At 38.1% G+C, this 22,449-nt stretch overlaps 1 protein-coding gene across 39 annotated transcripts in view; it reads left to right on the plus strand.

Moving 5' to 3' along the window:
- ZMYM2 (zinc finger MYM-type containing 2) overlaps window positions 1-22,449 on the plus strand; it is a 175,985-nt gene that overhangs the window by 124,097 nt on the left and 29,439 nt on the right. For 33 of the 39 annotated variants that reach the window (XR_006286164.1, XM_043530345.1, XM_043530420.1 and 30 more), the window contains 7 exons: window positions 8,061-8,233; window positions 14,247-14,412; window positions 15,824-15,858; window positions 17,694-17,823; window positions 17,977-18,092; window positions 18,964-19,135; window positions 21,084-21,191. Coding sequence is in view for 38 of the 39 variants with exons in the window: in XM_043530345.1 (XP_043386280.1) it covers window positions 8,061-8,233; window positions 14,247-14,412; window positions 15,824-15,858; window positions 17,694-17,823; window positions 17,977-18,092; window positions 18,964-19,135; window positions 21,084-21,191 (900 nt within the window). In the remaining variant the exon portion in view is untranslated. The remainder of the gene's footprint in view (window positions 1-8,060; window positions 8,234-14,246; window positions 14,413-15,823; window positions 15,859-17,693; window positions 17,824-17,976; window positions 18,093-18,963; window positions 19,136-21,083; window positions 21,192-22,449) is intronic. The other 6 variants (XM_027821566.3, XM_043530399.1, XM_043530317.1 and 3 more) reach the window with 1 other exon arrangement.

A 22,449-nucleotide genomic window follows, 5' to 3' on the forward strand; every position in this document is an offset into this window, starting at 1 on the left:
GGGATGATTTAGTTGGGGATTGGTCCTGCTTTGAGCGGGGGTTGGACTAGATGACCTCCTGAGGTCCCTTCCAACCCTGATATTCTATGATTCTATGAACACATCCAGTCGTGAACAGATTGCTACAAGCTGTGACTCAGTAACTTCTTTCCTTATGGACTCACAGGCCATGTCTAAATAGCTAGTTAGTGCACAGTAAGCTGGGCAGTGAATGTGCAGCGTGCAAGACTGTCAGATGCTAACTGACTGCGTCGATCCTGTTTTGCTGTGTGTCAGAAGTTCCGTAGTGCGTGGCAACGGGATTCACATGGTCAATTAATATGTGGCAGGCCTGGCTTGCTACAAGCTAACTAATCGTGTAGATAAGCCCAGAATCTGTATATAGTAAATGTTTCTTTCTTTTGGATATGGTACTCACTGCTATTAACATCACACTGTTACATATCTTAACCATCTAGAAGAAGGAAAGCTATATTCTTATCTGGGAATTTTCTTTTTAAGCAGCTTCATGTCTGACCTATCCTAAAAGGAGAAAGCTGGATGAGGTTAAAATAGTTTAATTCTCTGAAGTTTAATTTGAAGGCTGTTTCAAATTAATAATCCTGTTAAGTTTAGAGTGTGTACTGCTTTGGTAGCTGTGGTCTCTGGGTAAGGTTTCTGAGCAAGGGATGTTTCCTCTCTCTTTCTAAGGCCTTTGTAGGGTCAAAGCATTTGCCTGAGTTCAAGTTGCTAAGGAAGAAGAGGATACACACTTTTAAGATTCCTGAATATTAGGGGTCTAAGCATCAAAATGCTGAAGAAATAATGCTTCACCGCTACTTCCCCCAAAATCACTCAGGTATAAAAATTATGCAAATAGGCACTTAATGTGATGTTTCTGTAAGTGCCTTCAGCCAAACAGAATCCAGTTTCCTGTAACAATATTGTGTTGGTTTTTCAGAGCAAACAATAATATAAACTTTCTCAGAAAACTAAGTGGCTTTGACACTGATTGCCTACTGGCTGCACATCCATTGAGTAGCATACTGCAGTTTTAACACTTGTTTCTAACCATAAATCAGATTTAACTGTAAGATCATTCAGATTTTATATTTTCTAATAGTCTAGACCCTGAAGTTTTAGTACAATGCATAAAAAAATGTTTTGAGTTGTGACTGTATAGACTTCTGTCTTTTATATAAGAAATCTTAGATTATATAAATTAAAATGAAAATATTGGAAAGACCTTAAATCTCTGTATTTTAATTATCCACAAGAGAGGGTGTCAACACTTTGTGGAAAATTCAGTGTCTCATTACAAAATGCTTGCTATCTTATTGACGCTGGAATAATTTTTTGTCATTAACTTTGTTAAAAATATCACAGCTTAAATAAAATGATACAGCAAATGATTCTGCTTATGGGTTTTTTTTTCCTTGTTTTGTTTTTTGACCACTAGATGGAGAACTGTACTGAGGAAAAGTTCGTATGCTGTCTTTTTTTTGTTTGTTTGTTTTGAGTGCATGCTGTTGCTCGTCGTTGACTATAAAATTGTAAATTATAGGAATGAAGACAACTGCCTGGCTTGTATACATTATTGCCTTGTCTTCTAGATCTCATTATTGTCAGACTTTAGAAAAAGTTCAAATCAAATTTTTTTTGCTTTTTGTTTCAGTTAATTTTTCCTTGTTTGTATGTCCCATAGCCACCTTAAAAGGGATTATGTCAGTGTTTTTAATGCCAATAATGTACCTTTTAAAAAGAATATAAATGCAATGCAGAATCCTTGGTGATGTGCAGAAAACTGCTCCTGCAATGTTAAGGTTTACGCTTTAATTACACAAATCAAGATGTTTAGCATTTTAATTTCTATAGCAATTTTAATTCTCTTTTGCTCTTTTATCCTTTGTTAAATGTCACAAGCTATATATGTAATATAAAATGTAGTTATAGATAAAAGGCCATTCCTGTGTGTATGGTGTTTGCCAAATAGTATGTCATGTTTGTGTCTTGTTTATGTAATGAAAGACCCTATTGTAATTCTTTCTTAACTCTTTTCCTTTCTAAGTTGCTCTAAGCTTCTGGACATTTTGCGTTGTAGCCTAGCGTCTTCCACAATTCTGTGGTGCATGGCACTGTTCCCTTTTCTGCCATTATAGAGGCAGTTTAGCTTTGCAGAGTAGCCCCATGCAGCAGTTAGTCATGGTTTGTTTTGATACTGATTGATTCCTTTGCCAGTTTAACGCAAATACGCACTAGCCAAATCCCAGTTTGAGACAGCAGTTCCCCTTTACCCTTTCTTTGATGTGAATGGCAATACTTTTCTGGGGAGGAAGCATTTAAGTGGACAAGCATTTAAATAACTACAAAATGCAACAACCAAAATATATCCTCACAAAATACCAACAGCATATACTTCGGTGGCATCCTTAGTGAAGGATATGATGATACGATCAAATAGGGATTTCTTGCCAAAAGGCACAACACTCTTTGGAGCAATTTTGAGGCTTCCTCAGCCACTGTCAGAGCATCCTTGACCACTACGTGCTTTGCAAGAGCTACAGTGTTCCGATTGGATGACCTAAAGGCTCTGAACGACAGACACCATCCTAGCTTCACGTTAACCCTTAAAAGTAACTTTAGCAACAACTTTTACCATAGACACCTTAATGGACACACTGAGATTCTCAGCCAGAGCTATGGCATCTAGTTCAACATCGAAGTGCACCACATATGGCTACACCCCATTGTAAACATGTCCTGTGCTTTTCCTAGTTCACAGGATCTCTCCTACTTGTAGAGAAACTGGATAAGATAATGGCAGACAGTATTTCCAGATATGGTTATGCAGGGGATTGCTTATAGGTAATGTCCTGAGGTCGTCGTCCTTCAATCAGTCCCTGCTGGTTTTACTAGGGTGTGTAGGATCTATACTAGTGGTTCTCAACTGGTGGCCCAGTCGTTACACATCTGCCGCCCATGTGACATCCTCAGGGCCATACAGGTAGTGTACATATATTGTGTGGCTGCAGCCCACATTAACACAGAGAGAGCTGCATATTTGGCCCACAGTGGTAAATAGATTGAGAATCACTAATCTATACAGTAGAAGCCTGGGATCCATGAGGGAATCGCATTGATACTCCTTTCCTAGTCAATACTAGCCAGTTCCATCAGAATTTGCAGAGAAGGAAGAAATCGAGCCGGTTCTGACTGGCATATTGTTGTCCTCTCCAGATGAGGCAGTTGCTCCTTCATAATCCTGTTCACCCGTCGACCACAAAGTGTACCTGTTGTTGCAGAGGTGGCTGCACATACCTCTCAAAGAGGTCAAAGACACATAACGGGCTATTGGACATCCTCCAGCCCTCTGGTCTTTGAGGGTGGCCCTTCTAGTTAGTCAAGCCAACCTGGAACCTACCAGATTGGTGTTGCAACCCATGCCTCTTGTGTCCCTACATGAAAAATAGCTGACATAAGGTATTTCATACTAGCTAAAGGGGCTGAGTTCTTATTCACCCATCTGGCGCCCAACTCCTTAGTAGTGCAAGTGGCTACAGAAAGATTCTGGGTACAATGCTCCATGACTACACAAACTGATAAGTTGCTAAATCTCTCAGCCTTTTGGATAGGAAAGTATTCTCATCGGTTAGTCTCCAATTCAGAGTTGCTAACTACCAGACATTGTTAGCAAAATATGATTTCTTTAATTACACCAAATTTACAGAGTTTAAAAACAAACTTGGGCAGGAAGACTGGGCCAAGTTCCAAGCTTTCATTGAAAAAGGTCTGCAAGTGGTGAAAAAGGTCAGAACATCACTTCAAGTGGCAGTTGACACATCTGATATTGGCTCTAGAGCCATTACTATAGCTACAGTCATGAGGCGTATGTCATGGTCACAATCTTTGGGATTCCCCTGAGAGATCCAGAGTACCATCTAGGATCTTCCTTTTGAGTCTAACCTTTTTAATGCAAAGACTTGATTGCATACTCTAAAACACTCCAAAACAACCTTACATTCCCTAGGGAATAAAGAATGTAGGCCATTCTTGCATAATGGGGGACTCTATCCTGGGAAGCTGCGACTCTGGAAGACTTGGGGGACATGGTGGATAATCAGCTGAATGTGATATCCCAGTGCAATGCTGTGGCCAAAAAGGCTAATGTGTGTGATCCTTGGATGCGTGAACTGGGGGGTAGGAGTAGAGATGTTGTTTTACCTCTGTATTTGTCACTGGTATGACTGATACTGGAGTACTGTGTCCAATTCCTGTGTCCGTAATTTGTGAAGGATGCTAATAAATTGGAGAGAGTTCAGAGAAGAGTCATGAGAATGATTAAAGGATTAGAAAGCCTCACAGTGATAGACTGAAGGAGCTCAATCTGTTGATCTTAACAAAGAGAAGGTTAGGGGCTGATTTGATTATAGTCTGTTAGTATCTACAGAAGAAACAAATATTTAATAATGGGTTCTTCAGTCTAGCAGAGAAAGGTATGGCACGACCCAGTGGCTGGAAGCTGAAGCTAGATTAATTCAGGCTGGAAATAAAATGTAAATTTTTAACAGTGAGGGAGCTTAATCATTGGAACAGTTTGCCAAGGGTCATGATGGATTGATTCTTCATCACTGACAATTTTAAAATCAAGGTTGGATGCTTATCTAAAAGATTTGCTCTAGGAACTGGGGAATTTCTGTGGCCTGTGTTTATACAGGAGGTCAACTAGATGATCACAATGGTCCCTTCAGAACTTGAAATCGCTGAGTCTGTGTGTGTGGAAAATACAAAACCACCTGTTTCAGTTGTGGAAGTATGTAGGGCATCTACATGGTGCTCTGTCACAGGCCTCCTTCAGAAGAAAGGTGCTGCATGTGGTGATCCGCAGTCTATGCTGCAATGCTGAACCGCCTCTGGAATTGCAGGCAGGAGGGGAACAGCCCCACATGTCACAGATTTGTAGGAGACACTGTTAACAGAAAAGAAATAATCGGGTAAGAAGCTTTCCACGACCGAACAGTTGATTAGTAAATTATGAATATAAACACTGACATCTTCAGGGGTATTGCATTGGATTTATTTCTTTTGAAGAGTTTATTTTCTAATTGTTTCTGTCTGCTGTATAATTAATTTTGCTAGGTGTAAGTTAATTAGGGTAGTGGGGTATAATTGGTTAGAGAATTATGTTACAATATGTTAGGATTGGTTAGTTAAATTAACCAGTAAAATGATTAGTTAAGGTATAACTGAGAATATTACTTTATAAACTGGGGTCAAACAGGAAGTGTAGGGAAGAGAAATTGGAGTAATGTTTGCTAAGCGGGGGGGAACAGGGACACAGGCAAGGCTCTGTGGCATCAGAGCTGGGAAGGGGGTCACGGAGTAAATGCTCTGCAGTGTCAGAGTCTGGAAGGGGGACACGCTCTGCGGTGTCAGAGCTGGGAAGAGGGCAGAGGGTAAATGCTCTGCAGCATCAGAGCTGGGAATGTAACATGGGGAACAGACTCTATTGGCCAAAAGAGATAAGCCCAACTAGTGTGAGGGGCTTCAGAATATGCTTGCTTGGATACTAACCCCAATAAGCATTGCATTGTCTGCACTTCGGACTTCTGGTCTTTTGCTGCTTGCTGTCTGCTTGACAAGAACCAGGGAAATGGGAGGGTGAAGGCAAAGTCCTCTAACAATACTGTTTAATGAAATAATAATATCTCAAAAATAAATCCGTTTATCTTGGGTTAGAAACATTGTGGATTTGAGTGTCTTAGAGTATATTCATACTGTGATAAAAGACACACAGCACAGATGCAGCTGGCCCAGGTCAGCTGACTTGGGCTCACAGGGCTATAAAATTTCATAGTAGACATCTGGGCTTGGGCTGAAGCCCAGGCTCCAGCACAGTCCTCTGTTGCGGGTTCTCAGATTCCAGGCTCCAGCCTGAGCCCAAATGTCTACGCTGCAGTTTAAATAGCCCCAGAGCCTGAGCCCGAGTCATCTGACCTGGGCCAGCCATGAGTCTTTTATTGCAGTGTAGAAATACCTTTAATGACTCATTAAATAAAAGATAATGATAAATGGTAATGTATCAAAGTTGGTGGAAGTGCCATAAAATGTGGTTGTACTTTGTAAACTGACTATAAAAATGGAATTTTGGGGGCCCCTATTTACCTCTTAATGACTTCAAAATCAAGGCTCTAAGAGAGAACCATGTGATCCAATGTCACCCCACAATGCACAACCTTAACTCAGTCATCCAATGTAATATTGTTTAATAATTAAGTTATAATAGCATTTCCACATTATGCACCAGAGAGAAAACACATTTTATTACATATTCAAAATTTCTTGACTTACTATAAGCAAAATGAGGTTAATGATACTGGCCTTGTAAAAGTGCTTGAGATCAACTGATGAAAAAACTAGGTAACAAATGTATTCCTCAGCCATTGACTCCATCTCTTGGTTAATTTTTGCCACAGAGCAGTGCCCTCATGCTATTGAAAAATAACCTGAAAAATGTGAACTGGCTGTAGAACAATGCAATGTTGTTTTTCCTGAGTCTGCAAATCACCTGAACAATGTGATAGATGTGACTTTTCATTCATCTCAGTGGATTGTTAACTTAGGAGTCTGAAGATGACCATTTCATTGTTAACGTTAACTATTTTAGTGTTGATCATTTTAGCAGTTACATGCAGCTAATGCATTTATCCAGCAATCCCAAACTGCTGCCTTTGCTTCCCCAGGTGCCAAAAACCCAAATGTCCCCTACTCAGCTGCCAAAACCTCCAGCTTCCCATGACAACTTTTATGATGCATTTATTCCTTGTCAGGACAGAAATCTGTGGCATATTGAAAACTGAAAATATGGGGACAGCATAAAAGGTAGAATTTAATATAAAAATAAACAACATAATGGCTGTCGTCTTAATATTTTTCATATTTAAAGCATTAAAAGCCTCCTTTTAATTGAAATGAAGACAGAATTTTCTAGTCTGTTGCAGCAGATGATTGAAGGATCTAGGTCCAGCATGCTGTTAGAGTACTTGGAGCTGGGGCTATATTATTCAAAAAAATCTATACTATAACATAATAAAACCATATAAAATTTTTGTTAAAATTCATATATTCATAGTTTTGTGTGTATACTGATAATTGTATGACAAAATAACCAGTTGCCAGATTTGAGTTCAGATTATGTATTGCAATGTGATTTTCAGTTCTTGGTTCTGTGTGTTGAGTGACAGTATTGTTAAACTGAAAATGAACGGGTTATGTAGATTACTGGACTGTTAATGTGGGTGAGTGTAGTGATGATAGCAAGCTGATGCTTGAAGATCACTATATTGTATAAGGTGTGAATATTGTTTTAGTCTGTGCTTTGTTTTTATTGTTTGTGTTCTAAGGAAATGCACGTGAGCAATAGTAACTGTACGGATATGTCCACACTGTGGTGATAAACCTGCAGCACTGAGTCTCAGAACCTGGGTCAGCTGACTCTGGCTTGTGGGGTTTGTGCTGCAGAGCATAAAATTGCAATGTAGACATTCAGACTTGGGTTGGAACTTGGACTTTGGGATCCTGTCCCCTCACTGGGCTCCAACCTGAGCCTTCAACATCTACACTGCAATTTTATAGGCCCACAGTCCAAACCCCATGAGCCTGAGCTAGCTGACATGGGCCTTCTTGTGAGTCTTTTATCATGGTCTAGACATACCCATAGCCAAGGATTTTTGTTGGAGCTTATGTAAAAGACAAAAACTAAATACAACTCCATGGTTACTTGTGGTATTTGTGTTTTTAAATGCTGTTAAGCAGCTGCAGTATTACATATTGTGAGATAAGAATACAAAGAATTATGTATAACCTTAAAGTTGTGCAGGGGATATATTCAGGTAAGTTTGATAGTTTAGATAATAGCGTACAGTGTAATCTGAATTTGTCTGGAGCACCAACTTTTTTGCTATTACTGCTGTTTCAGTTTTAATATGTCTTATAACTTTAACTGATTCCTAAAAAAAAAAAAAAAAAGTCTATAAAAATGACTGTTCCTAAGCATTGTTTTAACTTTTAAAACTTTTTTCCAGGATGCAAGCTGCTATATAAACAAGATTTTGCAAGACGGTTAGGATTGAGATGTGTTACTTGTAATTACTGCTCACAGCTCTGTAAAAAGGGAGCAACTAAGGAACTAGATGGTGTAATAAGAGATTTCTGCAGTGAAGAGTGCTGTAAAAAATTTCAAGACTGGTACTTCAAGGCAAGTAACTTACAATTTTTGACAAGAGCTCCACAGTATAAAAAGACAAAATGCACTTGAGGATATGTTCAAGGACTGTCTAGCAAATATGGCTTACTTCAGCACAGCATTTGCAACACAATAACCAAATGTTTTTTCCATCATTTCAGATTTCACATAACTTAGAGCAGCATTTCTACTTGTCCATAACCCAAGTTTCCCTTGCCAAGTGGGTTACTAAACGAACTAATAAAAGAACTGCTCACGTTGCAGTTGCCAGAAAAGCTGCTTCAGCCTCAATTGATAGAAATACTTTTGCCAATCGGAAATTATTTTAATTTGTATTCAAAATGTTGGTGGAAAAACCCATTAATAGTAGCTGGCTGGTACCTCAAATAGACTGAGGATAGATTAGGTTAACAGAGTTCTTTCTCTTTGTTCCTGTTTTTGCCTGTCCCCTTTTTCCCCTGTTTGTGAACTTCATAGGCTTTAATTGTTCAGTTTTGCCCAGTGCAAAGGATGCCAAAGTGGAAAAATGAGACCAAATGGATTTCTTATAAAAGTGTAAAGCAAATGTGGTGACTTCTTTTTTTTTAATTCTCTGGACGTTTAACTACCTTGTCACTCACAACCAGCCAAGATTATGCCTTAAGAGCTTTTGGGAAAGAAGTTAAAGTGAAATTGGACTGGGTTTAACCTGCCATTGGTATCCTGGATAAAATATTTGATCTCTAGTGTGAACAGCCTGGAAAACTACTTTGATATACCAAAACAAGAGCTACACTTGTGGATGCAATTGCAAAAACCGAAGGATTACAAAATTCATCATCTTTCCAAAACTGCCTACACAGCCTGGAAGTAAGGCAATAAAAAGCATGAAATATTAGAGGTCCAGTTATCCAAGATGATAAAGCCTTCCAAAAAGAACCAAATCTGAAGAAATATTTGATATTTTTGAATGGCAGTTTCCAGAGGTTTTACAGCGAAATGTTGTACAGTCTTTATTTAGAATAATGTGTATATAGGGTCCAATTAGGAATCCCTAAAAGAATACCACTGCAGACTACAATGTTGTTGTTTTTTCTGTGCTCTCTTGTGTAAAAGGTTGAGGCTAAATACTGGCTTCAGGTTTTAAAAAAAGTTACTACAAACATTCTTTCGTACATTATCTTAATTGGATGAATAAGTTTTTAAACTCAGAGTAAGGAATTGAAATCTATCCCTTATATAAGAAGTGCCGACTGATATGAAAATCTATTGCAGTTCTGCTATATTTGAACCAGTCTCTTGGTTGGGTTTTCACCTGACTGGCTTAAAATATCCAAACTTCCACGGAGATGAGATTCTGATTTGGGTTTGGGAATTACTTAAACTATTACTTCAAATGCACTTCTGTTTGTGTGATAAGGATATGCCTCAGATGGGCCAATAAGTCTGCTTAAAAGAATTGCTGTACTTACTGTGATACAAGGAACTGAAATTTACATTATAGTGGCTTTGCCTTGGTACCATGGTGTGGCAAAGGCAGTGTAATTTAAGCAGCCTTTAAGATGCTTTTGATAGTATTGTTGGTCTTAAATTTTGACAGATATTTTTATATTTTGGGATCTTACACTTCTGAGTGAAAATTAGTGTTATGTGACACTGTTGAATTGTTAATTGTTGCAGTTGCATTGTTTGTTGATGCTACTTAGTGTCTTTTCCTAATTCAGTTATGGTTATAAAGTTTGGGTTTTTTTCAGTGGGGAAGACATGCATACATTCTCAGGTTTTTGGAAATTTGTGCATCTTGCTAAAAGTCTCTCTGCCTACACTTGCCAAATGCCTTTTTTTAATTAAAAAAAAGGCCATTGCATGTATCTTTTTTGCTTTTTTTGCATTCTACAGTTACATTATATACGTTTTAAGTGTTAGTTAATATCCTTTCCTAAGTACAGGTAGCTAAAGATAATTTTAAAATGTAGGAAGAAAGAGTGGACAGATGTTGATTGCCCCCCTCCCCCTCCCCCTGATTTGTACTTCATTTGCTGTTTTGTCTTTAAAAAAAGTTAAAAGGAGTTACTTATGCTTGAGTTGTTAGTCTCACTTATGCAATGTCCAATGTTATACTGGAGTTTCAAGAAATTTAAATATATTTAGTTAGTAAAATAAGTAGTAATGGCCTAATAATGTTTAATACCAGCGTTATGTTCATTAAACAAGAGTTTATTTCCATTTTCTTTGTTGTCTACTTTTTTAAACTGGAAAAAATTCTCATGTGTATTGTAATTAGCAGGTATGGGGGCCTCTTCATTTTTACATGAAATTAATGCTCATGAGAGGCCTCAGAATAGCAACCGTGGAGGATGAAATCCTCTCTTCAGATAGCAAGTATGGCAAAAGCAGCTGTATGTCAAGGTCCCCACCCTGTCCAACTCTGTCATGAGTCAACCCAGATCTGGAGGTTCGAAGGGTAAGAGTAGTTCAGCCCTTGTTCTTTGCTGAGAGACCTACGAGCTTATCAGTGCAAAATGTAGTGATAGCTCTTGCAATATGGATACTATCTAATCAGAAAAAGGTGATTTGAAAGTGAAGGATTCTGTATCCTGAGGCCAACTCCCTAAACTATTGCATCCCTTTATGCTAATATATCAGTGTAATTACATCTATTGATACAAAAGCAGTGGTTTGGATATCATTCTAAAGAGTAGCTGTGTAGATGAGAAATATAAAAGGTAATCTTCCTTAGTTGATTTGTGACACTTGGCCACAGTTCCAATAAAGTAGTTTGATTTTACTGTAAAAGAGCACTGGCTGAAAAAACTGAGGATGATAACGTAAAGGGTTTTCTTCAATTCTGAGGGCTAGTCTGCACTGGCAATGTTACAGTGCTGCTGCGGCAGCGCTTTAACATGGTTTGTGTAGTCATGGCAGAGCACTGGAAGAGAGTTCTCCAAGCGCTCTAAAAAAACCACTTCCACAAGTGTTTTTTCACACCCCTGAGCGAGAGAGTTGTGGCGCTGTAAAGTGCCAGTGTAGACAAGCCCTAAATTAGGATAAAAATGTTTTTTCTTTGACTGTAGCTTCTGAACCATTGTTGAAAAGGAAATTGTACCTTTCTTGTCCCCGTATTTAGAGGGTGACCTAAATTTACCAGGGATTAATGATTGGGCTAATCATGTATAGTGATAACAATGAAGATATTGAGAGGAATTCTTTCAAATGTTGACTGAGTATACTATACACCACAATTTTTTTTTGTGTGTGGTCTTTCATACAAACAGTGTTACAGTTTACAGAGTTAAATAAAAGTAGGTAGAAAAATGGGTTGAAAATTTAAGCATAGCTAAGGGAGAAAAGATACATGTTGAACTGAGACTTGAAAGGAGGTTGAGAGTTGCAGGGGCAAGGACATAGGTAAACTATTCCAGAAGGGAAGATGTAGAAGACAGAAGTTGCATTAACAGTGCATCAACAGACTAATGAAAGGTCAGAGTAGAGGAAGTGAATGTAGCATGAACGGGGGTGGGGAAGCAAAGAGACAAAAGGTCCCGAAGTAGTTTGGAACAAGTCCATGAAGCACATTTGTTTTTTAAAAGAGAAACTGAAAACTATCCTCAAGCCCAGTGAGGACAAGTATAGTTTGAGACTGGGGATAATAATGTGTTTACACTTTGTACATGTGAGAAGGCAGGCAACAGTGTTTTGTACATGTTGTAGTTAGAGAACTGGAACTTGGGGAGGGAGCTATGATAATCAAGGCAAGAAGGGAGTCAGGAATGGATAAAAATTTCAGCAGAGGTGGAGCCAAGACTGAGGCACAGACGGACAATATTGGGAAAGTGATGATCGGCAGATGTGCAAATAGTTGTGGGAATTCCTGGTCAAAGATGCTAATGTTCCAAATAGCGATAGATGGAAGGAAGGGAAAGGGGAGAGATTGAGACAATGGTGCAAATGTATTTGGTTCAAGGAAAGGGAAAGGATGCTTATAGGGAGGAGTTATTAAAAGTGTAGAAGGCTATGTGGGATTGAGTTATTTGTGTGAAAGGTAACTGAGGTGTAAAGATAAGAGAAAGTAGAAAATCATGGAGATGAAAATTGAACTTTGAGGAACAGTATGGAGAAAGGCATCTTGGGACAAAGCTGGAGCTACAGCCAGAGACCACACAGTTAGATAGGTAGAAGCAGAAACACATGTCTCTGCATAAAGTAAATATGGGGCAGTCCTAAAGGGTAGAATGGTCCATATGTCAAAGATTTCACTGAGGGGGAGAAGAGCAAGGAGGGAGAAATAACTTATCAGCAGAAAGAACACTTCCACTATATTTTTCAAGATCTGGTTCCTTATATTTTCAATGAGGAATCGGATTGGGGAAAGAAAGTTATGCTGCTATCATCAAGCTCCATCTACAAGTCCAAAGTAGATGGATCTTTCTACTAAGCTGGTCAGCTGAGAAGTTAGTGTAATATTAGCATTAAGAGGCATACGAATTAACACCTGTTGAAGAGAAATGGAGCAGTTTGCAACTCTCAGAACTAATGTTTCAATCTTTCTGTTGACTCTGGAAGAGAGTGCTTGAATTGAGTCACATCTAGAAGGGTTAGAAACACTTTTAATGCAACTATTTTCAAAAACAGGTGCTGAAAATTCAATTCCTAAGTCCACACATAGGCACCTTAATATTTCAAAATCTTGGCTCAAATTTTATATTCTGCAGAAATTCTCACAGGGTCACTAGAGAATGACACCAAGCCACTAATTCAAGCAGAAGAGACTAAATACCTCGCCTGATACACATACACACTATATACATAAAAGCACACCACTTAGTCTCTTTTGTGCTTGAACTAATTAGCCTGGTGTCATTTTCTAGTTACCTTGTGAACACTGATGGTGCAAATGTCAATTCCTCAGCAATCAGATCCTCATATGTAACTTCAGTGCTACATGTCTTTTGACAAATTATCATATCTGTTGCACCAAGTGCTGCTTTAAATGGGTTTTCCAGGGTGTATCATTCAACAGTTCTATCTGGTATTCCCAAGTACCCTTAAACCTTGTATTCACCCCCCTCCCCTCCCGTTTTTGGTATCATTTGGCATGCAGGTGTTAACAGATGTGAAGAGCATTGTGGTTATGAAGATTTGCTTGCTTCCTGAGGACTGCAGCTGGCACCATCAACATTCATATTATAACTTAGTGTGACTGATTCACTTCAATGGAAGCTTGATTTATTAGGAAGGAAACCTATCTTTGGTTGGCGTAGATGCCCACGTAAAGTTGTCATGCTATCTGATGTAGACATAATGCAAGGCCAAGTGTGGAGACCTTTTCCATTGAGGAGCTTTAGTTATGTGCTAATCCTTGGGTTCCTGACCAGAAACATTGAAATGGCAACTTGAGCTTCCTGTTAGATTTGCAAAATTATATATTTGTATTGCTCTAAAACTGGCAAAACTTAAATTAAACAATCATATTTATTTATTTATTTATAACAATTTTACGACTGCTATAACACAAAGTAGATAAAGACACAAGGTCCCTGCACCAAGGAGCTCACAATATAATTCAAATACAAAACACTGGACAACAATATTGTTGCTTAATTACTATTTCATTGTGCGTTGGAAAGAAACCTTATGGACGTCTCAATCTCTGTCCTCCTCTCTTGTTTTGCAGAATGTTTTAGTGGACCTTGTTAAAAATGGTTCCATGACATATAGATATCTTGCTGAATATGCAGAGATGAGCTAGTTTTATGGACTTAAAAACATGTAAACAAATGAATCGTGTTGATCCCTCTTTCAGTTTTATATAGTTGAAAACCAAATGACTAATGTGTCTATATGTACAGATCAGAAGGTAACACAAATGTTCTGGAAGTGGCAAAGAAGCTGTCTCAATTGAAAATGAAACTTAACTGTTTAAAAGTACTCTAGAATCAATTATAAATAGCCTCATTATTCAGTATCCTTTTAAAATGTAAAATGTTTAGTTCTTTTTCTGAGGTTTCTTTCTCTAAAAAATGTCAAAATCTCCCTTTATGTTAAGGCTGCCAGGTGTGACTGTTGTAAGTCTCAAGGAACTCTCAAAGAAAAAGTACAGTGGCGTGGAGAAATGAAACATTTCTGTGATCAGCACTGCTTACTACGTTTCTACTGTCAACAAAATGAACCTAATATGGCAACACAAAAAGGACCTGAAAATTTGCATTATGGTATGTGATGTTTTATAGATCATATATACATTCATTATTCTGAAAAGACTTTTTTTTAATTTACAAATTTCAATTGTGGATCAATATTTTTCACTCAGATGACATCTACAAGCAATATAAACTTGTATTTACAAAGGAGAAACTTCTGTTCAAGGAGAAATCAGAAATTGATGGAATTATATATTTTTTTCTTGCGATAAATCCTAGAGGCACCAGCCCCATTGTGCTAGAGAGTGTCCAAACATTTGTTTTGCTGTTAGAAATTTGCTTATTGTGCTATTTGTATTGGATTTTTAATGTTAGCTTTTTGTTTTATTGCCAGTTTTTAGAGTGAAAAATTCTGTAACTTGTCAATTAATATTCTGATTCTGTGGACATGTATTCAGTGCATTGCATGGGTAGAATTAAACACACAATTTCTGTTTGATGTTAAAGAAAAAAGAGACTAGTTCCCAGTGGATCATGCTAAATAATTGCCCTTTGCTGTTTGTTTGTTCATATAGAAAACTTACTTGTACTACAAGAATCACAGTTTGAAGTTTAGCTCTGAGTCCAAACACTGGTTAAAGAAACCAAGTAATCTCAAGAGGATAGGGGATAGTAGAACACACTTACTCATATTAGGTTCTCTTCAGCTCTAGTGTAATTTTGCATTTAATATGGTGGATAGGGAGCAGGGAACCCTCTCTTCCTCCCTCACTCCCAGTTTGTCTTTGCTTGTACTTTGGGGTCTTTTCCTTTCCAAGTGTCCTTAAATCATGGGGGAGAAGGGGGATACCAGGGATTAGAGGTGAAAACATTAAAAACATTTTTTTCCCACTTGGGAACTTAACTTGCAACATCTTTTTGAATTGCACAATGCTCTCTTGCTTTAATACAAGGAGGCAGCTAGATCCTTTGAAAGAGCAGGACGCTTATGTGCATGTGGAGATCATAGTTATACTTAGGGGCTTGTCCGCACACAGAAATGACACCAGTTTAGTTAAATCAGTTTTTAAAGCAATTCATTCAGATCGGTGCAGCATCTTTGTGTGTACACTTTTAAACCTGAGTGGTCACTATTAATTAAGCTCAATTTAAGATAAGTTGATATAAGGCATTCTTAAACCAGATCAAGAGTGTATTCACATGGGTATGCACTGATTTAACTCAGTGGATTTAGAAACTCGTATAGTTAAAAGGGTGTAATTTCTGTGTGTAGACTGGGTCTAGGACTGAACACAACTGTCATAGACAGTTGGCTGTGCTTGTCTGGTAATATTGTGATAAAGCAGCAATCAGCAGTTCTGCTATGGTGCTACCAGGATCATAGTAACAGTCTTAATTTTTTTTGTTGAAAATTTATTTTATGCACTTTTTATATAAACTGATAAAATAAACACTGTTAATTTTGAATCTCTTTACATTTTAGATCAGGGTTGTCAAATTTCCCGAACAAAAATGACAGTAAGTATATAAAATATAATTAGATATATTAAAATGACATCTTGAACTCTTAAAGAAACACCAACAAAATAAGTAACATTTTTAAATGATTAAAATAGAAAACATTAATTCAGTTTTGGGGCTTTTGCTGTTTTTTGTCATCATGATCAGTGAAACTAAATTGGCTAGCTTAAGTTATAAAAATTTAAAAAAAAATTGTATTCATATGTCTTTTTAAACCACTTGCACTAAAACAAACTACTGTGTATTTTATTGCTGAATTATGTGAGTGTATCCCTTTAAAGATAATTCACAAGAAAATATAGTTTTTGTATGTTTTGTGTTCCAAATGAGTAGGTGTATATAATACATGTACAAGGGAAAGAAAACACTGATTAATGAACATTTTAAGGTTATGACCCATTTTGGAATGGCAGAAAGTCCCAAATTAGGGCCTCTGATTATGCAAATAGTTATTATCAGAAGTACAGTCACTGCAGTACAGAGTCCCATTGACTACATTGAGACTGCATGTGGGAATAATTGAGTAACTTTTTGCAGGACTGTGTAGCGGAGAGCAAGGCACAGCATGAGTGGAGCATGGAGTAACCTCAAGTTTTAATTTTACTAGGTTGTATCAGATTGTCACAAAAAGGGGTTTTAATAATGGTCTCTTCCTCCAGGTTACCTTGTTTTAATTTCACACTAATTTATTTTTCTCTCTTTTGTTGAGACCTTCGGGATGCTTATATTCAGATTAGAATAGATGGGCTCCTTCAGATTCCCTGCTGCTGTAGAAAAATATATTTAAGCTTGTATAGAGCTAAAAGTTAGACATATATAATACAGTATCTTAATTTATATTTAGTTTGTCTAAATGTGTATGCGTTAAACTTTTTGGGATTTCTGTAGTAATTGGGGTTGTCAGCCATAAGCCATCTTGATTAAAATTTCTGAGTGCATACATAGAAAACTGCTTCTAGACACACTGATTTGGTCCACAGTTTTAAAATAAAAAGCAGCTTAAAAGCCCTCATGACTTAACCTTTACTTTTTAGGAAGTACATTGTCAACTATTGTAGTATTTTTTTTAAAATATGTCACTATTTTATAATATCCATTTGTAAGTCTTAAGTATTTCCTCTACTGATTTTAGTTCACACTGCCATGTATAGGTGAAAAATCTCTTTTGAAGAGAACTCTGTTCATCAGTGAGATTATTTTTAACAGCAATTGAAATGTATGTAGTGTTCTGTCATGCAAAACCACTTTGATTTATTTATCATCACTTTTAGTGCTTTTCTAGAAATAGAGTTGAATTACTGCTATAGAGCCCAGATTGAATATTTTTAAGATAAAAAAACCAGCAGTGGAATGCTGAAATTAAAAATAAAAATTAGAATTCAAGACTTTTCATTATGGATTATTACACCTCTAAAGAGGGTCAAATTTTGAGCCTCGAGCCTTTCAATTGTGTTGTTTTTAACGAAGTAGTTTAAAGCTAGAGCTTTTGAAGTTGTAAACCAACAAGTCAATTTCTTTATGCTTTTATAATGTAACAGCAGTGAAGTCAATGTTGTAGTTTAAACTAAAATTTAAAAATTAATTCTGGAATAGGCAGTTATTCTGAAAGTATTAGCCCAGAGCAAATAAAAATACAGTTGTATTATGCTTCTGACAGAAGGAGCTCATTTGGAAATACAAAACAACTTTTAACTAAAGAGCAGTCACCAATGCTGCTGTGTTTTGCTTTCTTTTCCAGGACTTATATATGTTTAGAACACAAATATTGACTGGCATCTGAAATCAAAAGCTGTAACAAATCAATAATGATGCAATTGTTTGCTTGTCTCCAGGGTTCAGCGCCACCCCCTTCTCCCACAGTTAACAAAGAGATGAAGAACAAGGCAATTCTTTGCAAACCTTTGACAATGACAAAAGCCACATACTGTAAACCTCACATGCAGACAAAATGTTGTCAGACAGGTAACTAGTGAATATTAGTAGAAGTACCAGTTCATTCATTTCATGTGTTTGAATTTTATTGGCTTGGAATATGCTACAGAAAGTTTAACTTTTCCAAGCTATTATTGTAAGACACTTTTAAGTGCCTATCAGTATTTTGGCTTATTTTTATAGAAGATGATTGGAAGAAAGAATATGTCCCAGTGCCTGTTCCTGTACCTGTTTATGTTCCGGTGCCCATGCACATGTATAGTCAAAATGTTCCTGTTCCAACAATGGTTCCTGTTCCAGTAAGTCATGCCTTATTTTCAAGCTGAATTTCATTCAACTTTAGCTCAGAGAATGATTTGTATTATTTATTAATTTGCATGTTCATCATTAGGACCATGCTGCAGCACCTTTTTTTCCAGGTAGAACAGTACTTTTCCCAGTGACACTTCAGCTCCCTCACCACTCTTCAGTAAGCAGCCTGCCCGCTGGCATGCACGTAAGCTCTTACAGTGCTGTTTGGCTCCAGTAGCAGTTTTGACTGGTGCATCTCTGCTGGATGGTCGAAGATGAGGAAGTGAAAGATTGCATTGGGGATGGCAGGGTGAGACTAGCAGGAGGGAGTAGAAGCAAAGAGGGAATGACAGGGTTGCAATGGAAACCAGGATAAGATTTGTGTTTCAAAATTTCTAGCAAATTAAGCTTCTCAATACTTACAATTTACATAGCATTCTACATCTTCTACGTGATTTACTCAAGTGATAATCCTTACAACACTCCTTTGACTAGGAAGGTAAAAAGAACTTCCCACATTTTACAGATGGGGAAATTGAGGCCACCAAAAGAGGGTAATGACTTGTCCAGGGCCACAGAGAGTAGGTAGATGGAGTCAGACCTGGGATTAGGAGTCGGGAGTCTCCTGGCACTGTTCTTTATTCTCACCACAAAACTGTACTACATTACTTCTCATAGCATTTCTGTCCCTCTTTTTTTCACTCTGCTCATCTGTATTCATGGTTTTTCAATGGTCTTATCAACTGTTGGCTTTTAAGCCCTGGACTATTGATTCTTTTAAAAGATAGATGTAAAGCTTCTGCATTTAACTCTTACATCATTGGTAATCATTTGTTAACAATGAAATTTTTAAAGAGTTATTCATTCCTATCTGCTTAGGTGCCAGTTCCAGTTTTTCTGCCCACCACTCTGGATAGCAATGAGAAGATCCTTGCAGCAATAGAAGAGCTGAGGGGTAAAGTTCCTTCAAATCCTCTGGAGGCTGAGCTACTGACTATAGCTGAGATGATGCCTGAAGATGATGGAAAAACAGCGTCTACAGATTTGAACAGTATGTTTTATTGCTGTGGCCTTTGGATCCATGTGTTTTTACTTCTGTGTGTATATATCTATAGTGTTCTTATATTACAGTAATTAAATACAAAATTGCTATTTGTGAATTTTAAAATTAATTGGAAACTTTACCTGTTTAAACAAATTTCTAGAATATTTCATCGTATTTGAGATGCAGGTAACTTTTAGAAATCTGTTCTGTGGCTTTGCTGGCAGCCACGTAGATGCTGGAATCCTCCTCCTCATTTGCTCTTAGAGCCAGGAGGATGACAAATTGTCACCCAGGATTTTCTCACTCTGTAGGGCTCCTTCCTTTACATCTCTAGTTTGACAGCTGCTTCATTTAAAAAAACCACAAACGCAGGAAAGTGACTTCTGCAGCTGGGTCCAGCCACCATTTATCTATCAACCAAAGGAGGCTAAAGAAAGAACAAATTAATTGTTCTTCTTGCAGTAGCACTTTCCTGTAGACACCTTAAGTTATTTATTAGCTGAGGGAAAAATCCACCATCTCAGTGGAGCAAGGCAATGGCTGAAACAGTTTTTGCAATTGTGACGAACAAAATCAGCCTCTCAGGGTGCCTAAAGACTCGTTATAAGGGGTACATTTTTAACGGTGACAGAGTTTAACGGTTTACCAAGGTTTGTGGTGGATTCTAAATTTTTAAATCAAGATTGCATGTTTTTCATACACTCTAGGAATTATTTGGAGGAAGTTCTATGGCTTGTGGTATAGAGGGTGTCAGGCTAGATGATCAAAAATGGTCTCTTCTGGCCTTAGAATCTATGAAAACCTGCAAGAGCAGAGTCTCTCCCTGAAGCAGAACAAGGAAGCAGTTGATGCAATTTCTGGGGCTGTGACAGTGAAACTGCTTTCCCACCTTCTTCCCGTACCCCCTGCCATCTCATCTGAAGGGGGAGAGAAACTCTCACTGAGGCATCCTCAGATTCTGAGGATGAGATGCTTCAAGACTTTCACTAGGAGAGGAATTTCTGCAAACTTTCCTGCCATGCACACTTTTTTTTCTACCCACATATCATATGTTTATGTAGCTTCTAAATTTTACCAGAAAAAACCTCTCCTTCAAACAGGAACCTAAAAAGCTTTTGAGAGGTCTCCAGAAGCTTTTTTCCTAGACTTCTTCAGCTGTTTCCTCAAACTATCCAGAGACGATATGGACAAGTGTTTTATGTCTGGGGTACAGGAGGCTTACAAGGCTGCAGAACTTCCATGTCCATTAAAATTTAGCGCTCACAAAACCAGGGCCACCACCTCAGCTGGAGAGTTGAAGGTGTTACTGGACAAGCTTTGCAAGATTGCCACCTCAGGTTCCCTTTGCTCTTTCACTAGATACTGTTGACAGAACATACAAATGTCTGCAGACAGAGCCCTTTGATAGTGGAGAGCTTGTGTGCTCTGCGTTTGACTGTAGAGAGCTTGTGTGTGCTCATATAAGGTTTACCTCTGACAGACGTTGGGAAAGAGGTCAAAGATTCCTGTTTTCTTTCATCTCCCCTCCCTTTCGTGGTTTATCCTCTTGTTTTCGATAAGGTCTGCTATAAAGAAGTCCGGGATCTGTGCTGTTGCAGGCAAAGCCGCAGAAAGACAAATTATATTCCCACTTTATGCTAATTTGCTTTCTGTGGCTGGTTGAGACAGCCTAGATTACCCAGTCCTGAGCTTTGCAAACTTGGACTTCGACAAGAAATTCTCCATAATTAAGCAGGGCAGAGTAGGCTAACATATCTTTCTAGCTGGGAAGGAATCATACTGAAGAAGCAAAATAGAGAGCTCCAGAATTGGAAAATCTGGGCTGGTGATTTGCTGTCATCCTGCCTGGCAGTGAGTACATGAGGAGGAATTCAGTATCTGCGCTGTCTTGGCAGAGCCACAAAATGAAAATTAACTGTTAAATGGTAATTTATTTTATTTTATTTAATTACAGGTGTAATAATTGAAACAGACTTGATAAACTCTGATACAAAGATGCAGACAAGCTTGCCTGATATTCCATATGAACCAGACCTCGATATTGAAATTGATTTTCCAAGAGGTATTTCTGCTATTTTTTCAACAAATGTTCTGAATGAAATAGTCTTTATGGCCTGGCTTCGTAGTCTTTTTGGTTGTGATATACACTGTTATAACATAAGAACACCCATACTTGACCATCTGGCCCAGTATCCTGTCTCTGACAGTGGCCAGTGTCAGATATTTCAGAGGGAATGAACAGAACCGTATAATCTCAAGTGATTCATCCCCTGTCATTCAGTCCCAGCTTCTGCCAGCTGGAAGTTTAGGGACACCAGGAGCATGGGGTTGAATCCCTGACCATCTTGACTAATAACCATTGATGGACTATCCTTCATGAACTTATCTAAATCTCTTATACTTCTGGCCTTCACAACATCCCCTCCAATGAGTTCACAGGTTAATTGTGTGTTGTGTGAAGAAGTACTTCCTTGTTTGTTTTAAACGTGCTGCCTATTAATTTCATGGGTTCTTGTGTTATGTGAAGAGGATAAATAATACTTCCTTATTCACTTCCTCCACACTACTCATGAATTTATAGACCTCTGTCATCATCTTAGAGTGATGTTCCCTATTGTATTCCACTAAGAGTTATGCACCAGGCACACGAAGCCAGAGCTTTTTAAAGTAATAGCATCCATTGGTCCATGCATGTGCCCTTGTACTGTCTCATGATTTCGCCTGAGGCGATAAAGGGTGGGGTGGACCAACCATGACTTCAGTTCTTTCTCACTGCTGCATGGTTTGAGTTGGAGCTTCTGCTGTTCTCTCATCCTTCGTGCTGTACTTTCTAAACTTTACAGAAAAACTGTTTTTATTCTTGTACATAGCATTTTACTGATTTTGTAGTAATTTCTTATGATTAAGGACTTTGGGACGCAGCTTTGGCCAGATGGTGGACTTTGTTAACAAGCTACTGCAGCAAGATTGTGCCCGCTTTCAAGCTGTTTTGGAGGAGCGCAAGTTGGTCACTAGAATTATACTTCAGGCTGTGATTGATTCCGCAGACATGTCCTCGTGTACAATGGCAACTGGAATTGTCATCAGGACGGAATGCTGGTTACACTCCTCAGGTTTCCTTAGGGAGGTACATAGCACAACTGAGGACCTCCCTTTTGATGAATCACACCTTTTCCATCAGAAGATGGTTGATTGCTTACACTCATTCAAAGACTCTAGAGCCACCCTGTGATCACTAGGCATTTATACACCAGTGCCCAAATTTTATTGCCTGCCATCTATACAACGCTACAGAGCTCCCCAGTTCTACCACCAGCGAG

The sequence above is a fragment of the Chelonia mydas genome, chromosome 1 (genome assembly GCF_015237465.2).
Source record: "Chelonia mydas isolate rCheMyd1 chromosome 1, rCheMyd1.pri.v2, whole genome shotgun sequence".
NCBI classification, from domain to species: domain Eukaryota; kingdom Metazoa; phylum Chordata; order Testudines; family Cheloniidae; genus Chelonia; species Chelonia mydas.